At 40.5% G+C, this 24,082-nt stretch overlaps 1 protein-coding gene across 2 annotated transcripts in view; it reads right to left on the minus strand.

Moving 5' to 3' along the window:
* SV2B (synaptic vesicle glycoprotein 2B) overlaps positions 1-24,082 on the minus strand; it is a 180,102-nt gene that overhangs the window by 26,205 nt on the left and 129,815 nt on the right. For both annotated transcript variants that reach the window (XM_079127373.1, XM_079127374.1), the window contains exons 3-6: positions 11,797-11,977; positions 11,282-11,433; positions 4,561-4,694; positions 3,099-3,188 (exon numbers count right to left, since the gene is read on the minus strand). In XM_079127373.1, coding sequence (XP_078983499.1) covers positions 3,099-3,188; positions 4,561-4,694; positions 11,282-11,433; positions 11,797-11,977 — 557 coding nt within the window. The remainder of the gene's footprint in view (positions 1-3,098; positions 3,189-4,560; positions 4,695-11,281; positions 11,434-11,796; positions 11,978-24,082) is intronic.

The following is a 24,082-nucleotide window of genomic DNA, read 5'->3' on the forward strand; positions in this document are numbered from 1 at the left end:
AGTCATTTACTGAGGGAGGCACACAGGTACCAAGCAGTTAACTCCACCAGGGAGGTTGAATACTGACTGATTAACTACCAACCATGGACCAGCTATGTGAAGTCAGCCAACATCTCCTTCTCTCCCTCCCTCCCTCCTTTCCTTCTTCGTTCCTTCTTCCCTCCTTCCCTCCCTCTGTCCCTTCCTTCCTTTCTTCCTTTCTTCCTTCCTTCCTTCCTTTTCTTTTCCTGGCCTGTCCAGTCATTCACTTCCATAAGATTCATACGATCATAACTTACAGTGATAGAATATTGAACCCGCACCGTTATAAAGTTCCATTTTCCTATTGGTTAAAAATTGCTAAGAGCAGAGGACTCCTGAGGACCTAGGAATTGACTTGCATGTTGAGAGAAGACACAATTCCAGTCCCCTAATCACTGATTTCTCTGTGAGCTTTCTTTCCCTAGATCCCATTCCTAACACAAGGAACTCTGGTCCAGAAGTAAAAAGCTCAGTTTTTGCCTTTGGAAAATGAAGTTTTATTGATTTGCAGGCTAAGATCTCATGCCTCAATATTAGACTGCTTATATTTGCTAAAATGACTAAATGGGAGGCCATTAGGATTAGGCAGTGCTAATGCTCTGGGCTCCTATTCAAGCAAACTGAACCTAACTCAGAATTTAAGAGAAAATGACACTTAAGCTCCGCCAATCACAGGCACTAAACTGGCTTTAGTTACATCGTCTTGAATTTCCCACCAGGAGAGTCTAAATAAGGCAACTGCTCAAACTTCAATTAATCTGCTTCCAAATTCACCTGTAAAATTTTTTCTCCTCGCTCCTTCCAAACCACTTCTGGGTTGGAGCTGCTCAGTTCAAAATCACATTCTGCTCAAATAAATTCCTTAAGATTTTAAATTGCCAAATTTTATCTCTTAAGACATAATGAATAAGTTGTCAAGAGAGAATACAGGATCACTTCTCTAATAAGGAGTTTCTGGAAGGACAAGCTGAGCTTGTTTAGAAGTGGTCCTTCCAGAAGCAAAAGGCAGAAGGCCCTGGGAGTGCATGCTATGGGGTAGCTGCCATACCAGGTGACAAAGGGTAAGATGAGGGTCAGAAAGAGCCACTAGTTCACCTGGGAACAACTAGGGTAAACATGCAAATTGGGACAGATGGGAATTTTCTATCAGGACCCCTCTTAGGATAGCCCGTGCTTGAAATAAATCTGTTAATGTACTTCTTGAGGTAAAAGGAATATCAGGGAGATGGGCTCAGACTTGAAGGACCAGCAACCTACTGTGCATGAGCTAGGAGAAGTCACTTTAATCCAGAAAGAAAAAGGGAGCACAGAAAGGGAAAGGGTAGACCCCACCCCAAAAAAATTAAAGGAGGAAAGAGGAGAGAAAACAGAGAAGACTGTGTACTCTGCGTTGTAATTTCCATTATGCTTAAATTCTCAGTAAGGCTATTAAATTCATAGATGCTTGGTATGGGTGGTGGTGGTGGTGGTGGTGGTGGTGGTGCATCTGTCTGTCTGTCTGTGTTTTCTACTCAATTTATGTAATGCAAAATCAATCCAGCTGATGTGGACTCAGAGGCTGGAGGCAGAGATAAATGACTAAGGAAACATCTCCCAGGAATAAGCAGGAGCTTGAAGAGAAACTTGGATTTCCCCAAGCTAGAGAAGAGGTTTCCATGGGAGGATGCAGGAAGGAGCCAAGTACGCCCAGAGACCCCAGTGCCCTGTAACCCAGCTGTGGTATTATATAAAATCCATCACTGAAAGCGAGGGATGAGGGATGGAAGACTGAGAGAGCCATTAACATCTTTCATTCAGAGTATTTCTGTTAATTGTACATCTTAATAAGTGTTTGTGATAAAAGTATTGATTCTATATTTTAGATATTTTAGGAGCACTGGAATTGGGGAAATATGCCTTCAAGCAATTTTTTCAGAGTTTATAACAGTTTATTTTTAAAAGTTCATAACCTTTTAAATATTGAACATTTTATGTTATCCCAAGCCATACATTGTTTCAGGGGCTTTATTTAATCCTTACTATAACTGTGTTTATAGATACTATTTTCCAGCTTTTCGCAATAATGAAACAGGTAAAGAAAGTGCTTTGCCAAAGGCTACACAGCTAAAACATATTAAAACCCACCAAGATTTGGACCCACACTCCTGGCCCCAGATGCAGATGCTTAGTCACCCTGAGATCCCACCTGAGAATCGGGGGTTTTAAGCATCAGGCTAATGGGGACAAATATTATACTCCAGGCTTAAATTATGGAAGCCAAGAATCAAAAGCATCGAATCAGAACTAGGTGGGAGTTTATCCAGGAACTGGTGCACAGAGCTGCCTAGCACAGACATTCCTTGTGGTTGGCCACAGAGCATAGCAGGCAGGAGCACAGCATCTCTGCAACATGACATCTCAGCAAGAAACAACATTGGCTAATGACCAATGCTGGTAAAAGTGTAGAGAAATGGGTGCCCTGTTGCTGGTGGCACTGTAGAATTGCATAACCCTAATGGAATGTAACTTGGTCATGTATCTCAAGAGCTACAAAAATATTCGTGCACTATAGCCAGTCATTTTATTTCTAGGAATCTACTCTTAGAAAACAAACTCAGAAAAATGAAAGGTAGGAACTATGTGCCTGTGAAGGTTCATTGCAATAATATTTACAGAAACGAGGTAATTAACAGGGTAAATAAACCTCGAACATTAAGGGACATTCAGGAAAATTGTGCTAACGTTTCTAACATTAACATGCATTAAAATGAGGGTTATGAATACTATGAGACAACACAGAAAATGCTTATGAGTGCTGCTAATTGTGCGTATGTAAGCATGCACACATATGCTATACCCATACAAATAAAGCTAGTTTTAGCAATTATCTTTTTTTTAAATAACACTACCTAAGGAAAAACCTAGAAAGATACTATTAAAATGCAAAGAATAATTATGATACAGTGATGGGACTATCAGGGGTTTTTTTCTCTTAACAAAATTTCAGTTATGTGCTTGTATAATAAAATTATTTTTAGTCATAAGCAAACCACACAGAAGAAGTGGCCCCTGTGTTGGCTCAGGAACTGCACACTCACCGTGAACACCTTCTCTGGGGTTCCCTTGGCCCTCATGTTGGTGTCATGGACCTGCTTAAGAATCATCCAGGCTTCATCGTGTTTGCCCATCTGGTAAAACCAAGGAAAGAGACATGAAAATCCATCACTGAATACGCTTTCTGAAGCCTGGGTTGGGGGAACTGGACACTGACTCTTTCCTAGAGGGCTTGTGAAAGATGAAGACAAGTTTCTATCCCCAGCCCATCTTGGAAGGAGACTAAAGCTGTGCTTCAAAGTGTAGATGCCAGGTATTAACCTCATTACCCACCATGAGTAACTACTTACAGTTATAACATGACTATACTACACTATGTTCCTCACTGAGGAGATAAATCAAAAAAGCAGCATGCTATGGGGTTGTGGTCCTCACCCCCCAGTACCTCAGAATGTGGTCTTATTTGCAAAGAGGGTTGCTGTAGATGTAATTAGTGAAGAGGAGGCCACCCAGGAGTAGGTGGACCCCTAAGCCAATAAGCCAATCCTTATAAGAAAAAGTCATGTGAAGACAGAGACACATGGGGAGAATGCCATGTGGTGACAAAGGCTGCAATTTCAGAGATGAAGCCACAGCAAAACTGCCTGCACATAACCAGAATCTGGAAGGATGCTCCCCTGCAGGTTTCAGAGAGAGCCTGGTCCTGCAGATATCTTGATTTGGCACTTTGAGCTTCCAGATCTGTGACATTAATTTGTTATTTTAAATCATTCCATTTGTGGCATTTTGTTACAGCTGCCTCAGAAAACAAATACGTGGCAAAGGGTGAATTTCAAGACAACTTCCTGCTGCATCTACCTGATCAATGGGAGGCAGGAGGAAATTCAATGCGGAGAATCACTGTGCAGAAAGCTTAAGAAGCAGGCAGATAAAAGGACTTGTTCTGTGAAAGCCTCAGAGTCCTTTCACCCCTCTGACAGCTCCTGCTTTGTCCGACCACTACAAGCACAAAGAGTTCCCCCCAAACTTGGAAGACTCCTACAATCATCTCTCAGGACCAAAGGGCAATTTTCTAGTGGGGAGGGGCCTGTGCAGCTAAAAGTTATAAAGGCTCTGGGAGCAGTTAGCAGGTTTCCCAAAGAGTTCATTGCAGCAACATGGAAAAAAAAAAAAAAAGAAAACAGCACCCAGCTTTAAAAAACCTCCTAACCATGACTTCTGTGGGAGTGGGCACAACGAGACAGCTCAGGAGCTGCCCTTCTACCATTGTCCAGCCTCGGAGAGGGCTCCTGAACTGCGCTCCACGACCTCCTGGACCCTGCAACACCCATGGGCCATGAACCCACAACCTGCCCCAATCACCATCAGGAGGGAAACCACCATTAGTGATGGACCAAGGTTGGCTGACACAGGGATGTTTGCAGCATGCACTGAGGAAAGGAGTAGAACCAGGGCTGAAAAAAGCAAGGATGGGACTTCTGTGCCTGTGAGGAGGCACAGACTCACCTCTAGCAGGAACCTGGGACTCTCTGGCATGAATTTCAGGGCCACCATGGACACTGTGCAGGGCAGAGCACACACAATGACAAATACCCTCCAGCTGTGGAAGTGGTAATTGGTCCCCATGCTGAAGCCCCAGCCTGTAAAAAAGCAGAGGATTTCTGGCAACCTTTCCACTGCAGAAGAGTGAACTCAGAAGCACCAGCTCTCAAGCCTAAGGGTCCCCGAGTATTGCCTGGGGAGATGGCTAACATGCCACCTCCCCAGGGGCACCCCCAAAGCTTATTGAGTCCTAAGTCTGGGATAGGACCTGGGAATCCTCTGCATTTGGAAAAATCTCTAGGTCTAGACTTGGCCTAATGTTTACAAAGCCTTGGATAAGAGTACAAATAGAAACAAACCCCATAGTTTTACATGGGCACTAAATTTTAAGTGAATGAACAGTTAAATAAAAGATGTTCTATCCACCTGCCTTGACAAGATGGCTGGGCCCAGAATTACATCCACTCTTGCCAGAAGAGCTTCTTTTCCTCCCCCAGCTCCTCTGCAGAGCAGGGGCTCTGTGCCACTATGCGGGGAAACACCACCATGATGTGAAGGGACACTCTTATCTTGAGTCCTTGAGTTTAGTGGGAATGTCTGGGTCCCGAGTGCCCATAGCATGATCTGATGGAGGGTGGGGATCAAAGCCCAAGGGAACCCTCGTATCATTGGAAGACCAAAGAGGACTTTAGTGACCCAGGACTTAGGGATGCCTCTCACCCAGGTCAAAAGGTAATACCAGCTCCAGGTGATTTCAACGCAAAGGATTTGGGCCCACACTTTGAAAAATACTGTGTGTTACATAATATGCATATATAACATGACTATATATTTTTTGTAAGAAACTGGACTGCTCCATTCAAATAAAGTTCACAATCATTGAAAAGGGGAGGCAACTATCATTGTTCAAAGTATTACTAAAATTCATATTCAGAAGTTACTTTATTATTTTTGAATACTTCATGGGTAGCTAACTTTCCTCTTTTAAGGAGCCATAACACAATGGGAGGAGCCTGGACTTTTACAATTATGTAGATCAGAGTTCAGATGCTGGATTCTTCACACCATATGGTAATGGTGGGTTTTCACAGCTGTAGAAGGTAGATAATAATACCTCCAAGATCTGGTAAGTGCAAACCCCCTAGCAATCCATGATAACTCACCTGCTTTTTTAGAAATAGCTGCATGAGATTTAGTGCCAAAGATGTTGAATAAAATGGATGAAATGGATGAACCTCAGCAAAGATCAGCAAAAGAATTGTTTTTAAAAAGAAAAGCCTTAGGTTATAAAATAAGGCTAATGCCAAAGACAATTCAAACTATTTTTGTAAGACAAAACTACATAAATAAATACATTGATTCCTAAAGTTTAGAGAGTAATAATTATTTGGATATGTAAGTTCTAGTTCTTTTACTTAAAAATATACTCTCTGACTCCAGTGAGGGAAACTTACCTTTTGAATTTTCCTTGATTCCCCCTTGGGCTTCTACTTGTTTCCACACTTGACTCCTAACTAATATGGGCTGCTCCTGCTGGTATTTCCTACTCTGCACAATTAAAGGACTAAGAAGAAAGAAACCAGGTAGCAAAATGTGGGACTGCGGTCACTTCAGCACATTCAGCCCCAGCAACAGGGAACATACTTCATCCAACACAATCAGAACCCAATCTCTTTTTGCACAGGTTGGTTGTTCCTCATCTCACTGGGTTTTGTTTATTTGTTTTACTTTTAGTTAAAAAGCCCTTCCTTTCTTCTGGAAGTAACACTACAAAGAATAAGATAAAACCATAGCAATATTGACACATTCTCAGCTCTTGTCCAAAAACTGGTCTAGCATCATTAGAAGTAAAGTTGATCAAAACTACACAGTAGTCAAACCCAGACGGATAACCAGGAAAGGGAGCAGAAGCAGGTATGGTTATAAAGTATTCTGCCTCAGAAAAAAAATGTTTTTCTTTATTATAATATGTGTAAGTTATCCAAAATCCATTATCCCTCAAGCCTCTGTGGTTTTTAGGGTATCTTCAGTAATCTGCATTTATTGCATTCATTAGGCACAGCCTTGGGACTTTAAATTGAATAAAATTAAATGGTGAACTGCTTCCAAATATTTGGAACAATATTAATTTGGAGGCAGGGACCGCTCTGTTCACTGATCTTTTAGCTTGCCCTACTTTTCCGTCAGGATTTCACAAACATCTGGTGATGCTGACTACAATGAGAATTAATCTTCCATAATATATCCATTTTTTCTGGGCTATGCCCATGAGTTCCCAGGAAAACATTCTGAGTTTTATAATTTTCTCACTCAATGAGTCAGTCACTCAAATTTCTGGTGCCAAGATCTCCCATCGTTCATTCTTGCAAAAGCAATTATATGGGTTACACAAGTCATACACAAACATCAGTCTCCTTTCTGTGGTTACCCTTGCATTTGTTAGAGGATTAATATCTTAGGCATATTGAGAAATATCATCAAATGTCTGGTTCACTGCGGATAAAACATCTGGTCCTGGTAAAATGAAGCTTAAAATAAATAATCACTCTTGTTAAACTGTGATTCTAGTTCACCATATTCCTAAAATAGGTTTCCACCAAGCTAATGGCTATTTGATTAAATCTCTATTTTAAAATACAGTGTCGAAGTCACAGATTTCATAAGGCATACAAACAGGGATATTCCTGTCCACTTGGGGTAAATATTTAACCACAAGCTCTGCCCTCAATCAGCAGTGGTCAGCCAGCAACCATGCAGACCTTTTACCATGGGCTGCCATTCAATACAGCCTGAATTCTTTCAGGTTGTGTGTGTGTGTGTGTGTGTGTGTGTGTAAAGTGAGGTAAAATTGCTAGCTTGTAGTGACTACCATGGATTGTCATCTGCCCTCACATCATCCTCCCTGCCCTTCCTTTCCCACTAGGTAGCAATATGTAGTTTGGGTGAGACTGACCCCACCCCCAGTCCCAAGAATGAGAAAGGAATTATATCTAAACCATTCAGGAACTGCTTTCTCTGAGGTATAGTGATTGGTTAAGGTGGGCACATGACCTAAGCCTAGAGTTGCTGCTGCTTCCTGGAGGGAAGCTAGCCAAGTGCTAGAACCATATTGAAAATTTTCTCAACATTCCTTTGCATCCCAGGAATTGCTGATACTTCACATTCTTCCATCATGCAATTCCATGATCCTACAATGTACAGTCAGTTCTTTTTGTTTCCCTCCTTCTATTTTACATATAGAGGAATAAAGGCTGAAAAGATGAACTGACTTGTCCCATATCACACAACACCACTCCTTTGATTTGACTTTCATTGAAATTTTCTTTCCCTCCCCATTAAAGGCTTTTCAATCACTTCATTTAAATGTGGCAATCATTTCTTAGTTTTAACACGTTTGGATCAGTCAACAGAGGGAGTGATGTGACATCAAGCATTGTAGAAAAAAAAAAAGCCATTTCTCAAACCCATATAATCAACAACAATCAACCTGGGAAATTAAGGTGTGCATCTAAGTAAAAGGTAGAATGCAGAACCTGATATTAGGAATATACGATTATGTACCTAAAATTATAGAGAAATGCCTAGTGCCAGAATTAGCTGGAAATTCTTCAACTCTTTATTTCACTATTCTTGTTCACATTTCTTCTCTTTTTCTGATACAAAATCCAATAGGTCTTCAAATACTTGACATAGCAAAGGCTACATGATGTTTTCAAACCCTTTTTCTCCCCTTTTTCACACACTGCTAGACTGTTTCCCACCGTCACTGTGATAGCATGTGGTCCTACCACACATGTGGGGTCAGTGGAGTATGAGCAAAGATGCTGAGCTCCACTTTCTGGCCTGCCTTTCCAAACACCAACATACAAACCTACAACTGCCCCTGTTCTTTTCCCAAACCAGAGACTGTGTGAGTCATGTGTTAAAGAAGATGGAATCGCATGATGGAAGAGTGTGAGCCCCAGAATTCCTGATGGAGCAGAGCCATCTGCAGAACAGAAAGGCCAGTCAGACTCTACAGGAGGGAGAAACTTTTATTGTCTTGAACCACTGGGATTTTAGGGTCTATCAGTTTATCACAGTAATGTATCCAATATCATCTTAAACTAAAAGAGCAGGTGTTGTTTGCTTCAAAGCTTTCTAAAAAGATGTACACCAGAGCTTCCATTAGCTCAGAATACCTAGTGGAGAGGATCAGATTTAAAACAAGAAGGTGAAGGGGAGGTGAGTGTTGGTTAGCTTCAGAGGCAAGGTTAGCTAAAGGTCTTCAGGATTCTAAATCGTGGCAAAGACTAGACTTATAATCCGTGATTTACCAAAAATGATTTTGAAGGATGCTGATGGCATCACCAGTTATATTCATAATAAAATTCAAAACTGCTGCCTCCTCCCTAATTTACTATTGACAAAACCAATAGCAAATGTTCATGTTGTCAGATCTGTCTCTACAGAATCCAGTTTTTACAACCATCCAGGATAATAAAATCGTCCCAGCTGAAACAATGACCTTGTCTATGAGGGCTGCTCCACTCTGCAGTCAAACAAGAGTGACAGCAGGTACAAGAGTGAAAAGTGTGCAAGTGTCCTATCCCTGGAGGGGGCTTGGGATCCTAACCCCTGCCCCACTGTGTGCCAGGGGCAGGACCTTGGACAAGGTGCCAGCTTCTCTTGGCTTTTGTTACATCCATCATCTACAAAATGAGGTTCAATGCAATTCCAATTAAAATCCCAATGACGTACCCTACAGAAATAGAGCAAGCAATTATGAAATTCATCTGGAAGAATAAGAAACCCAGAATAGCTAAAGCAATCCTTAGCAGGAAGAGTGAAGCAGGGGGTATCGCAATACCAGATCTTCAACTCTATTACAAAGCAATAGTAACAAAAACGGCATGGTATTGGTACCAAAATAGAAAGGTAGATCAATGGTACAGAATAGAGAACACGGACACAAACCCAAATAAATACAATTTTCTCATACTAGACAAAGGTGCCAAAAATATGCAATGGAGAAAAGATAGCCTCTTCAACAAATGGTGCTGGGAGAATTGGAAATCCATATGCAACAGAATGAAACTAAACCCATATCTCTCACCATGCACGAAACTAAACTCAAAATGGATTAAGGACCTCGGAATCAGACCAGAGACCCTGCATCTTATAGAAGAAAAAGTAGGTCCAGATCTTCAACATGTCGGCTTAGGATCAGACTTCCTTAATAGGACTCCCATAGCACAAGAAATAAAAGCAAGAATCAATAACTGGGATAGATTCAAACTAAAAAGCTTTCTCTCAGCAAAGGAAACTATCAGTAATGCGAAGAGAGAGCCTACAGAGTAGGAGAATATCTTTGCCAATCATACTTCAGATAGAGCACTAATCTCCAGAATCTATAAAGAACTCAAAAAACTCTACTCCAAGAAGTCAAATAATCCAGTCGACAAATGGGCTAAGGAAATGAATAGACACTTCACAGAAGAAGAGCTACAAGCAATCAACAAACATATGGAAAAATGTTCAACATCTCTAGTAATAAGAGAAATGCAAATCAAAACCACCCTAAGATTCCATCTCACCCCAATTAGAATGGCGATTATCAAGAATACGAGCAACAACAGGTGTTGGCGAGGATGTGGGGAGAAAGGTACACTCATACATTGCTGGTGGGGCTGCAAATTAGTGCAGCCACTCTGGAAAGCAGTGTGGAGATTCCTTAGAAAACTTGGAATGGAACCACCATTTGACCCAGCTATCCCACTCCTTGGCCTATACCCAAAGGACTTAAAATCAGCATACTACAGAGATACAGCCACATCAATGTTCATAGCTGCTCAATTCACAATAGCCAGACTGTGGAACCAACCTAGATGCCCTTCAATTGATGAATGGATAAAGAAACTGGGGTATATATATACAATGGAATATTACTCAGCCATAAAGAATGATAAAATTATGGCATTTGCAGGCAAATGGATGAAATTGGAGAATATCATGCTAAGTGAGATAAGCCAATCTCAAAAAGCCAAAGGACGAATGATATCGCTAATAAGTGGATGATGACTCAAAATCGGGGGAGGGAAGGGTTAGTGTTAGGGTTAGAGTTAGGGTTAGGGAGGGGGGCAAGTATGGAGGAGGGAAGGACTGTATAGAGGGTAAAGAGGGGTGGGAGTGGTGGGGGGAAGGGAAAAAATAACAGTATGAATCAAACAACATTACTCTATGTAAATTTATGATTACACAAATGGTATGCCTTTACGCCATGTACAAACAGAGAAACAACGTGTATCCCATTTGTTTACAATAAAAAAAAAAAAAGAATGTCATTGGTATTTTGATGGGAAAAAAAAAAAATGAGGTTACCAAGGCCTAATCCTGGAGGGAGGAGGGCTGGCTGGGGGAGATGAAGTATGAAATCCTTTCCAATAAAAAGAAGGATAAAGAAGGGGAGAGAAAAAGGGAATGAGGGAAGAAGGGAGACCAGAGTACATTATTTGTAAAAGGGCATGTGTGTTGTAATTAACAATGTGTCTGCAGTGTTGGTTCTTCAGGAAGACCAAGGTCACATATAGGAACCTCGTGTGAATTCAGGAAATAAAGTTGAGGACAGGAAAGGTTGTTTGGGTGCAGATGCCATAGAAACAGGGCCCCCTGGGCACTGCATTTTTTTTTTAAGCCAGTCACTCACCATAGTGTGGAATGATGCTCCAGGCCATGGCAGATGCGTAGATGCCCCCAGTCATCCAGAAGATGCCCAGCCAACTGAGATGTTCTCCACGCTTCTCTCGAGATAGGAATTCAGAAAAATAGGCAAAGACGATGGGCAGAGAGCCTCCAATTCTGTAGAAAGGAAATGCCAGAAAGCGAATCAACTTATACACTGAAAATGTTCATAACAGGAACCAAATCACGTTAGACCCCACCCTTAGGCTCTGTAGTGAAATAACCCAGGAATGCAGCAGACCAGCCAGGCAGTTCCTCTCTGCCTATGGGAAGCAATCTTGGGTTATTTTGACTTTATGCACTGACTTTACAGCCTAGCCCGAACTCTAACCCTTTCTACTGTTCAACTTTAATATAATATCTTTAAAGTCAATCACAAACTCAGTCTATGGCTTTTTGGAGGTAGCACACATAGCTAGAGGACTAAAGTGCATAGACCCTTGGTCTCAGAGGGGCCAACCCAAGGTCTCTGAGTCATACCCTATGCCTGAGATAAGTCGGCAGAAGAGGAAGGCTCCATATCCCTGCACAAAGGAGGAGAGGGAGGCGAAAGAGGCATTGATGGCCAGAGACATGCTGAGGACTCTCTTCCTTCCCAGTTTATCAGCCAGGCCCCCCAGCATGAAGGCCCCTGCCATCATTCCTAGGTAGACTATCAGCCCTGTAAGAAGGGGAAAGAGAGGGAAAGATGGAGAGAGAAGATAAGACATTAGAAACCATTTGATGTTGAGAAAATCCAATGCCCCTTTTTACCCATCCTAGAAATTCTGTATCATAGACATAACAAAAAGATATGTGACAAGATATTCATGGCAAATTAACAGAGCTATACAAATATGACCTTTTACAAATGCTAGTCCAAAAACAATGACCTCATCAGGTTTATATCTATGTATACACACCAACATGGATGAACTGAAACTAAGGTATGTTCCTTTCTTAAAGATGATTCTTTTACGTGCATAATTTTCAAACAAGGGAAAGGCTATAATTTTACTTTTAAGCAAGAAAAGTGTTGTACTAAAAAAAAAGTTCTCACCTGAGGAGTGACATTTAAGGAGAGAGAATTTTCGAGGTAAAGTGTGGCAACATGGGTTGGGGAAAAGTTGGGAAGGAAGAAAATGGTACAAGTGTAAAACAGTAATTGCCAACAGAGGTGCCTATCATATTACATACCCATAAAGAACCTTCTGTGAGCTAAAATCAATGTCCAGACTTCTTAGAGAAATGGAGCATAATTTGATTACAATGTGAATTGTGTCCAATTTAATTCTGCATGAGGGTATCCAGTGTTCTTAACTCCACTGATTGGAAGAGGCGATACTTTTTGTTGTGTTTCCTTGGCAAATTTGACCATATGGCAATTGAGCATAAATGTGTTCCATTGGTCTATATACATTTTATGTCAATATCATACTATTTTGATTCCTATAATAATCAAAGTATATTTGAAACCAGGTAGTGTTGATGCCATAAGATTCTTTTGTTTGTTTGTTTGTTCATTTGATTGTTTGTCAGTTTGTTTTGCAGTGCTGGGGATTGAACCCAGGACCTTATGCATGCTGAGCAAGAGCTCTACCCCTGAGCTACACCTGCAGTCCTCAGCTTTTGTTCTTTTAGCTCAAGATTGCTTTATCTATTTGGTGTTTTTTGTGACACCAAAATTTTATGATTATTTTTTCTCCATTTGTTAAAAAATTCTTTGGAATTTTGGTAGGGACTGCACTATTGAGATGATTATGAATTATTCTATTAATTGCACTACAGATCATTTTGGGTGATATGGACAATTAACAGCATTAATTCTTCTTATCTATAAGCACAGGGTATCTTTCCATTTATATGCTTCTTTTTCAAATTCTTTCATCAATATTTTGTAATTCTCAACATATAGATTTTTCATTTCCTTGGTTAAATTTATTCCCAAGTAATTTTGATGATATTGTAAATGGCATTTTTTCTTGGTTTCTTTTTCAGAGAGTTTGTTGTTAGCTCATTGTTGGTAATAGAAATAATACTGATTTTAGCCTGCAACTTTAATAGAACTGTTTATGAGTTCTAACCATTTTGGGTGAAGTCTAGGGTTTTCTGTATCTACGATCATGTCATCTGCAAATAGAATCGATTTTACATCTTCCTTTTTGATTTGGATAATTTTTATTTCTTTTTCTTGTCTAATTGCTCTGTCTTGAATTCCAATACTGTGTCTGACAGAAGTAGAAAGAATGGGCATCATCACCTTGTTCTTAATCTTAGAGGAAACATTTTCAACTTTTCACCATTGAGTATGGTGTTAGCTCTGGGTTTGTTACAAATGGCCTTTATTATTTTGAGGTACATTCCTTCTGTACCTAATTTTCTGAAAATTTTTGATCATGAAAAGATGTTTAATTTTGTGCTTTTTCTGCATCTATAGAGATGATTATATGGTTTTTTTTCCTTCTGTTAACATGGTGTATAGTGGTAATTGATTCGCATTTGTTAATCCTTGCAACTCAGGAATAAATCTCAATTGATCACGGCGTGTGATCCTTTTAATGTGATGTTGAATTTGACTTGCTAGTATTTTGTTGAGGATTTCTGCATCTATGTTATCAGGAATATTGACCTGTAATTTTCTTTCCTTGTAGTGTCTTTGTTTGACTTTGTTATCAGCATAATGCTGGCCTTATAAAATGAATTTGGAAGTGTTTCTTCCTCTTCAATTTTTTGAAGAGTTTGTGAGTGATTGACATTAATATTTCCTCAAATATTGGGTAGAATTTGCTAGTGAAGCCATCTTGTCCTGGGTTTTTCTTGTTGAAAGGTCTTTGAATACAGACTCAAAATTCTTACTCATGTTTGGTTTTTCAAGTTTTTTTTTTTTTTTAATTTCTTTATGATTCTGACTTGGCAGATTGTATGTTTCTGGGAATTCATCCATCTCTTCTGGGTTATCCACTTTGTTGCTGTAAAATTGTTCACATTACTCTCATGATCTTTCATATTTCTGTGGTATCAATTATAATGTCTCCTCTCTCATTTCTGATTTCATTTAAGTCTTCTCTCTTTAGTTTATCAACATTGTTTGCCTTTTCAAATAACCAACTCCATGCTTTAACTATTACACTTTACTGATTTTTATAGCTACTAATGGGCCAGATTTCTTAGCTCTATAGTCGTTCATTCTTTCTTTGCTAAACCCCAGGATTGCTTTTTATGTTGCTTCCATTCTTTCAAGGAGATAAACAATTAAATGTATGATTATTACCAAATGAGAAAAAAAAGTGTTCCAATAAAGGTTCACATCAAGTATTACCAAGTGTTTCGTCAGCTATTTCGCTGCTGTAACTAAATGACCCGACCAGCACAACTGTAGAGGAGGAAGAGTTTATTTGAGAGTTCACAGTTTCAGAGGTCTTAGTCCACAGAAGGCCAACTCCATTCCTTTGGGGCTTGAGGTGAGGCAGAACATCATGGCAGAAGAGTGTAGCAGAGGGAAGCAGCTCACATCATCAGGAAGCAGAGAGAGAGACTTTGCTCTCCAGATACAAAATATATACCCCATAGTCACACCCCAATTCCCACCTCCTCTAGCCAAACCCTACCACTTAAATTAATCCCATCAGGGATAAATTCACTGATTGGGTAAAGACTTTTACAACCCAATCTCCTCTGAACCTTCCTGCATTGTCTCACATGTGAGCTACTGAGGGACATCTCACATTCCAAACCATAACACTAAGACACACAGAAGGAGCACAACTTAGGTATGTAACACTCAAGGTTCCTAAGAGAGACATTAAGCTATTCTTGAAGGACAAACAAAACTTAAGTTTCCATTGAGTGATTGGGGGAATGCACTCAAGGCAGTGACAGATGGCATGTGCAAAGACAAGAGGGCACAAAGACAGCCTGATACGTTTGGGCAACTACTAATATAGTCTAGTGTAAGCAAAGCATAGTTCATGTGGGAGAACCCAATGAAGGATTGAGGTTGAAGTGTAGAAAGGAGGTCAGAACATAAAAATGATAAATGACTCTGTGTGTGTGAGTGTGAGTGTGTGTGTGTGTGTGTGTGTGTGTGTGTGTGTGTATGTGAGAGAGAGAGAGAGGGAGAGAGAGAGGAAGGAAAAGGCAGAGAAATAAGAAAAAACATGCCCATGTATGGACGTTTGCGTGTGTGGCTGTGGGTGCCCATATGGATGCTTGCACAGGTCCTTAGATTAGAGGGAGAGAAAGGGGAAAGTTAAAGGTGTGGTCCACAGATTGGCTGAGCACCAATCTCTACATCCTATACCTTGACCCCAACCTGGAGAAGAACATTATTATCCAATAAAAGTTCATTTTTCTTTTACTTCAGTAGGGCAGTCTTCATCACTTCTGTTTGAGACGTAAAGCACCCTTCTAGACTCTCCTTTCAGACACTGACTTTGTCAGCTGCTTCCCACAAGGATCTGCCCATGGGATACTAAAGGGAGGCTTCAAGGGTGGAGGAGGAAGAAAGGAACTGTGTTTCTTTTCCTGCTAAGGCTTACCAAGGATTACTTCTTCACCCTGGCAGCAGCGGTGCCTTTTCAGGGCAGCAGCTGAATGCAATTAATAGAAGCCACTGTGTGCCCCACGCCCCTCTTCCACACCAGTGTCAGTCAGTCAGGACCCCTCTTCTGCCGTCTGAGCTGCAGCTCATTGGGACCCCTTCTAAGCTGCCAGATTATAATAATTTCAGTCCTTTTCTTGATTTCTGCAGCCCTAGTGGTGGTAGCTGCTCCCTGCTTTCACTTCCTCTGTGATACTTTCTAAAAATATTTCACTTACCCTGTTAATATTTTATTTCAAAGTATCTTTTTTCAAATCACTAGCATGAGTTCTGTCTCCTAACCATGCCCTGGCTGATCCAGATACAGGGGCAGATTGACAAATATTATAAATCAGATATGGAATCCAACCCCTCGGCTTTACCAGAGGAAGAGGTTGAACCCCCAGAAAGGTCAATGACTCGCCCAGAACCTTGTCAGTGGATGGGTATCTGCTGTCAGTGATCCCTGGTCTCCTGCTTCTGAGTCTGGTGGTTGTGCCAGTAAACCTCCCTGTCCAAGGCACATAGGTACCAAAAAGAACAAGGAGAGCTTCTCAAATGCTGTCTTTGGAGGCTGGGAGAGGACGAATGGAAGAAAAATGATTCTTTCCATCAGAGAAGGGAAATGTGAAATTAACGATGCCTCTGAAATAGCTGTGCTATTAAACTCATTTAAAATCTGTCTTTAGATGAAGAAATTAAGACAATAAATTTAGAAAATTAGAGTGCAGTGGAGTTTTCAAAAATCACATGAAGCAGATGAGGGATTAGTTGGAAAGTTAGAAACTATCATCCTTCAACAAGCTCAACAAGCTGAGTGGTATAGTCAGGAAGTGTTCCCCAATACACTGAATTTTTAAGGAAATTAAAAACTAGAGTTTCGAGGATGATGTTGAATAGAAGTGGTGAAAGAAAAACTAGGATTGTGATTTGCAGAGCAGAAAGGATGAAATCAAAGGGAAAGGGGATGGAGGTATGGGAAAAGCTGTTGTCTTTTCCAGTACAGGATTGAATATAGGGGCTCTCTAGCACCGAGCCATAACACCAGCCCTAGCTTTTCTTTTAATATATTAGTATTGTTTTGTTTTTGTTTTTGTTTGTTTTGCAGTACTAGGGATTGAACCCAGGGGCACTCTACCACTGAGCTACATTCTCAGTCCTTTTTATTTTTATTTTGAGACAGGGTGTCACTAAATTGCCCAGGCTGGTATTGAACTTGCACCCACCTTTAATCCCAACAACGTCCTGCCTCAGGCTCCACAGTTGTTGGGATTAAAGTTGGGTACCACCATGCTTGGGGAAGGTTTTTAACTGGTGTAATGCAACAGAGGAAATGGACTACCCCTCCTTGGAATAGGAAGGAGCCTATGCTGACAGGCACCATGAAAGGAAGGGCCCAATTGTGAAACAAATGGTCTCTAGTGGGCTCTGGGCTCACCAGCTGCATAACCAAAGGCAACCCATTCAGCTTCCCTGACCATTATTGTCCTTTGTAAAATTCAGACCACAGTCCTCATCCTGCAGAGTCATTAGGATTACATAGAGGAGTGGGTTCAAAGAATAGAGCAGGATGCCTGCCACCTAGTACATCCACAATCAATAACAGCTGCTATTGTTATCAGTAGTGTGGCTCAGAAAAATGAAAATAAGATGGTGGTATATTAAAATCAAACCAACCATCTATTACGTGAATCTGAAGAAAGAGAATCAAGAAGAGCAGACGAAACTTATATTTAGCAACATGCCCTTTAAATAGACTTCCCTTTCTCTCTACCTGGAGAAGGAGCCAGATTCCAATAAAAACCTTTCTTTGACTAAAATAGTTCTCAAGTTTTCTCTAATAAGACTTTTAGGGAATTATCTTTCTAACTCTTGTATTTGTCAAGTTCTCAGATTAAATGTTATCTCCTTAGAGAAGTAATCCTGATGTTCCCAACTGGGCCTCATCAAATATTTTCTGTAAAGGGCCAGAAAGTAAATATGTTACTCATAAGTAATCACTCTGTATACCTCCAATAGCCTTTGTCACATCCTTTTAAAATTTACAACCCTTGCCAGGTGAGATGGTGCATGCCTATTATTCCAGCAACTCAGGAGGCTGAAGAAGGAGGATCGCACCTTTGAAGTCAGACTCAGTAACTTAGACACTGTCTCAAATTAAGAAAAAAGGGGTGGGGGGTAGAATGTGACTCAGTATTAAAATGCCCATAGGTTCCATTCCCAGTACCAAAAATAAATAAAATGTATAACCCTTTATACCAAACACACCCAAGAGGAATATATTCTAGTGTTCCACAGCATTGAAGGGTAACTATATTTCACAGCAACATATTGTTTGTTTCATGAAGAACTAGAAGAGAGGACTCCAAAGATTCCCAACACAGCAAAATGATCAATGTTTAAGGAGATGGAAATATTAGTTATCCGAATTTGATCATTATGTAGTGTGTACATGTATCAAATGATCACACTGTACCCCATAAATATATACAATTATTGTGGGTCATTTAACATTTTTTAAAAAGAAAAAAATTTGCAACCCTTTAAATATGCAAAATTAAAACCAGATCATGGGTCTGTGGGTCATAGTTTGCCGAACCTCCTTCCAAACAAAATTCAGTCATCTCTGCTCATCTTTCCAAAATATACTGATCCATCCCTTCATATCACACATCTCCGTTCACTAGTAAGTATCTATTAGTTCAACATGTATCAAAGTCCTTTGACTGTCAGTTCCTGAAGGAGGGAACAGTTTCAGTTCTAAGTAGAGGTCCTTACTGTGTATCTCGCACTTAGCATAAAGAAGGCACATAGAAGGTGCTCCATTAATATTTGTTCAATAGATAAATAAAATCATATAAAAATTCATGTTCATTATAGAAAAATCTGAAACATATTCCCCAAACAAATAAAGGGTAAAGCAAAAACTATCCATCATATTACCAGTAAAGACAGCTATTACTAGCATATTTTATTTTTGTACTTGTATATGTACATCCAACTGTATTGACATGGTTGAGACCATTCTGTATTAGAAGTTTCCTGGTCTGATTTTCCACTTCATAAGTAACTCAGCAAAGGACATCTTTGTGCATAATGCCCTCGTCTGCGCTTCTGGTTATTTGCTCAAAATAGAAATGGAATCATAAGGTGAAAGGGGATCAACAGCTTTGTGGTTCCTGAGATGCAATACCAGATTTCCTTCCAGAGAACTGACACATATCATAAACCTCTCACCAGCTCAAGACGATTTTCTCCTCAGATAGAGAGGATATTTCCTCTCTGCACCAGAGGCAGTGGGAGGAGGAGACTACAATCAGATTGCACTGGTTTATGCTGGTGATGTGAATAAAGAGGCTCCTGCATGGATGATCATCTTTATTCAGCAATTAACCAAGGACAAAGAAGCCATTTCTAGCTTTCTCTGCTTGAATACATAGACATTAAATGCATTAATTATCCTGGGAGGATTTTGAGCTCCCTTTTCCTGCAACCACTCAAATATTTATTTGACTGTATATGTTTGCTGTGCAGGGATAAAAATCAGCATCTCCCAACTAGACTATTCCATTCTGCTTACAATTTCTAGTAGGAAATTCCTGAAAACTCCTTTCCATTCCTTTATTATTTAATAAAATATACCATCTTAAAGTGTGATACTCTCTTGGATTAGGGTCTGGAATTCACAGACCCACAAGTTATAATTGTGAAAAAAAGTTTGACACATATGGGAATCCCTTAGGGAAGTCTCACTTGGCTATCAAATCATGGAAGAACATCGGGGTATCTATCTGCACATTCCATGAAATCAGATGCACTGGGTAAGCTGGGCAAGTTATTTAAATGATCTTGATGCTTGGAGACCTCTACTAGCATAAACACTTTCTATGGGGTCTAAGTACTTGGCACAAGAAAAGGTTTGGCTTCACCACGTTATGCACTGGAAAACAACCTGGAATCATCATGCTACATTTTTTCTAGTCTTTTGTGTCCAATACATTCAAATGAATGAATCTTTGCGAGTAGAGTTAACTTTTCCAGTCTATTGGAAATTGGAACTTTTTCTTAAATGTCACATAAAGTATTCAAAAACAAATGTGTAGAGGAGAAAGGAAAGACAAAGGAACTAGCATCTGGGAAGTCCCTGCCATGTCCTAGGTACTTTGCTAGATGATATATACAGTAATTTCAGTTTGCCATTCCAACCTTGTAAGGGAGGTATTAATATCTTCATTTAAGAGATGAGGAAACTGAGGTTAAGAATTTTCCTCTCTGACCAGTGACTGAAATAATGAAGTAAAGTTTCCAAGATGGATGGAAGACTCTAAGTTTATAGTTGAGTGATTTATCAATGCTCTTATTCAGATCTTTGCATAGCTGGCTGCTTTTCATATTTCAAGCCCAAGTTCAGAAAGCCTTCCCTGGACCTCCACCTGCAATAGCCTCTCCCTCCAACAAAAGAAATCACAAAGACCAAGTAGAAGCCATTATATATATTCCAAGTGAGTAATGTTGACAATTTGGTCCAGGGTAGTAGCAGTAGAAGTGGTAAGAGGTGGCTAGATTATGGATGTATGGTAAGCGTAACATCAAAAGGAAGAATGGTACTTAAAGCTGAGATTGAATGAGATCCCCAAAGGAGTGGGTGGCAACAGAGAAGAGGACTTAGCATCAAAATATTCCAACATTCAAAGGTCAGGGAAGTGAAGGGAAATCAGCAATAGCAAGAAACCAGTGGGGCAACAGGAAGCTAGGAGACAATGGTAGCCTAGAAGTCCAGCAAAGAAAGTACATCAAGGAGAAGGAAGTGGCCAATGGCTATAGTTGCTGCAGGTCAGGAGAGCTGAAGACTATGATTTGACCACTGGATTGAGTGAATGAGGGCCACAAGTTGTCTAGACAAAAATAAGTTTCTAAAGTGATAGGGACCAAATCCTCCTCAAAGTGGATTCAAGTGCAAATGGGAAGTAAGGAATTGGATTCAGTGAGTTCTGCTAAAAAGAGAATAGGAAAACTATATGTGAGGTCAAGATGAAAGAACTGCATCACATGTGTGCGGGTGAGAATGGTTCCACAGAGAAAATTTGATGACAAGGTGGAAGATGAGAATTAAAAAAGTGATATCCCAGGAAGGTGAGAGGGAATGAGCCCTAGTATGTGAATGGACAGTGTCCCTCCTAGGAAGGAGAATTCTCCTATTTAAGACCTCATACATGTTACTTGCATCTCATGCATTTAATGTAACATCTGGGAACAAGTGTTTGGCGTACACGCAATAGGTATTATGGGTAAGGCATTGTAATCTGTCAATTACCCCTCATATAACACAAACCACTTGTAGCAAAAAGTTCACCAAAGGCAAACAAAGGACTCAGAAGCACATATAAGCCTATACCCCTTGTGAGTCTGCAAGCAAATGTCTTTGTTCTGTCTCCACTGTGTTCTTACAGACTACCTTCCTCCACTAAACTCTCTTAACTGTTCTCCTTTGTCCTGGTGAATTTTCACCACCCACACACAGGTTGTCACCCAGGTCCCACAAAACAAATGGCATTGGGAGAAAAGCTTGAGGTGAAAGGTTGGAGATTGAGGGCTATACAGTGTTCTATGGGGATAAGTCTGGGTGGTAAGGGATGTTTTGGGAGACAAGAGCCTCTCAGGGTGACTGACATTTACAGGGACAAAGAGCATAATGAAACTAATCTTGATTTCTGTGGCAAGGCTGGTAGTGTAGGGAAGAAAGAAATGCTTGGGATCCTGTCAAGAATGTATTGAGCTCTGGAATTCTCTTGGAGAAGTAGAGGTCCAAGGGAGTCAACTTGTTTATTATCTGTTTCTCCATTGAAAGGTCAGTTTCATGAGGGGATGGACTTGTATGTCTTGGTCATGAAGGAGTCAGTGACCAAAGAGTTGACTCCTTAAAGAGTTATTGAATAAAGTGAATAAACTAAAAATATACAACTATAAACTCATTTGCATTGGATCTTTATGGTGTGCCAGAGATTCTGATGAATACTTCATGTGCATTATCCTATTCAATCTTCATAATAGTTTTGAGATAGATACTAATAATATCTTAACTTTATAGATTAAGAAATAACTGGGTGATGGCGCAGGTCTGTAATCCCAGCAACTTGGGAGACTGAGGCAGGAGGATCACAGTCTGAGGCCAGCCTCAGCAATTTAACAAGGTCCCAAGCAACTTAGGAGACTCTTTCTCAAAATAAAAAATAAAAATGGGCTGAGGATATTAACTCAGTGGTTAAGTGCCCCCGGTTTCAATCCCTGCTGCCAAAAAGAGAGAGAGGGAGAGAAATGTTCAGGAACCCTAAGTGACTTAGCTAAGATGGTTAGCAATGTAGCCAAATTATGAATCAAGACCATCTCTAAAATCTTGTGCATGTGGTAGATTCCATTATTCACATTTCCATCAGCCTTCTTCTCTCTTCTTCCTAGTTGGGGGAACCTTGTTTTTTTGTTTGTTTCTTTTTTAATTTAGGTATTAAAATCTTTTTTAGAGACATTACCCCTTATATACTCAAACCTTGGGGATGAGTCATAGTTGATTTAAGATGGTTATCTTCAACAATTCTTCATGTCAATGATTAATCCACAGAGGCAATAACCCATGCAAAGGCATAACCCAGAGGCTTCTGGGAAATATTTTCATGCCTGAAGAGGAAGCATCACGGGGAAGGCACTTTCTTTCCACCATTCCTCTTCCTCCCTACTTAGAAAGTCATTATGGAAGGATGTAGAGCTAAGGGCTATGGTGGCAATCTTATGACTTAAAGGAAAAGGCAAAGAGAACCACAGCCATGCCAACTTCATGGCCTGACATCAATGGGCCATGGAGTCAACTCTGGAACCACCCACTTGGAAGTTCTTGATCAGTGAATAATAAATAGATTTATGACTCAAAGTCATTGTTATCAGCAGCCAAATGCAACTGAGGCACACGACTACCTCTTTTAAAGAGGTAGTCGTGTGCCTCAGGCTGCTGATAACAATGACTTTGATTTATGTAGTCACTCCTTAAAAGTGAAAGGCAAGATGACTTAGTATAGAGGAAAGACCTCTGTGGCAACAGACAGGAGTCCCAGGTCCTGGTCTCTGAGTATGTGAACTTGACCAAGGCACTTCATCTGTGGGATTCAGTTTCCTCATGAATTAGAAAGGAAGGGCATGCCAGATATCCATCCTTTTCACTTCTAATATCAGGTGGTTTCATAATATTGTAAACCCATGCTGTTTGCCTTATAATATATTGTCACATCTCCTTTCAAAGATAAGTTCTCTTTCTAAGACCCACAGAGAGATGAGGCCCAGAGGCCAAAGAAAGGATGAGACTTCTTCAGGCGATTTTCTACACATCCCCAGTAGAAATTAATGTGTACTCTGAGTCGGCAAAAGCTCCAGCAGTGAAACAGAAAATGCTCACTCTGCACACTTGAGCAGCCCGGGGCCAGCCCACAGGAGAAGACGGTGTTCACAGTCTGTTCAGTGGACTCCACAGGGCATGCCAAGGCTACTCGTCTGTCTCCCTTCCCCTGCTAATTTCTGACGTTCAACCTTCCTTCTCTGGAAACTAAATCAATACTTTACAAAGTGAAAATCAGTTCACCTGGGCTGGGGCTGCTTAAGATTTATAAATAGAGATTTTACATTCACTGACCCACAAAGGACCATTTTAGCAGTGCAATCATGAGATCCACTGAGGACCTGAATGTTCTCTGTCAGACATGGTTGCTGGAGGAGGGGGCTGGGGTGTCATTTGTGCTTCTCCTGTTTTGGTCTATGCCTGGTGACAGATGGTGCCTTGGGAGACTTGTCACCACCTGACTCAGGACAATGGCAGTGTTGCTCTTCAGTCCTCTGGATAGTCTATTCTGGGTAGAAAATCTATGCCTCAGGGATCATTGCAAACCCCTGCAGTTTCCCTGGACTTTGTGATCCAGCTGGCTGGGACATCCTCCCGTCTAGAGAGATGGGTTGTTGCTAATTCCAGCACTCTGCTGGAGACCCTGCACTGATTAATACTTGTAACTTATGGGAGTGATTTATTTTGCATAAAAGGTTGCTGAAGATTATGTCATGAGCACCTGCAAAAATCTTCCATGGATGGTACAGAAAGGTACAGGAGAAGCAATTGACCGAAGTGAGATATAACTAGTTTCAAATCCTAGCTCTGGCACGGACTAGTTTTGA

Source organism: Sciurus vulgaris, assembly GCF_902686455.1.
Source record: "Sciurus vulgaris genome assembly, chromosome: 2".
In the NCBI taxonomy this organism is placed as follows: Eukaryota; Metazoa; Chordata; class Mammalia; order Rodentia; family Sciuridae; genus Sciurus; species Sciurus vulgaris.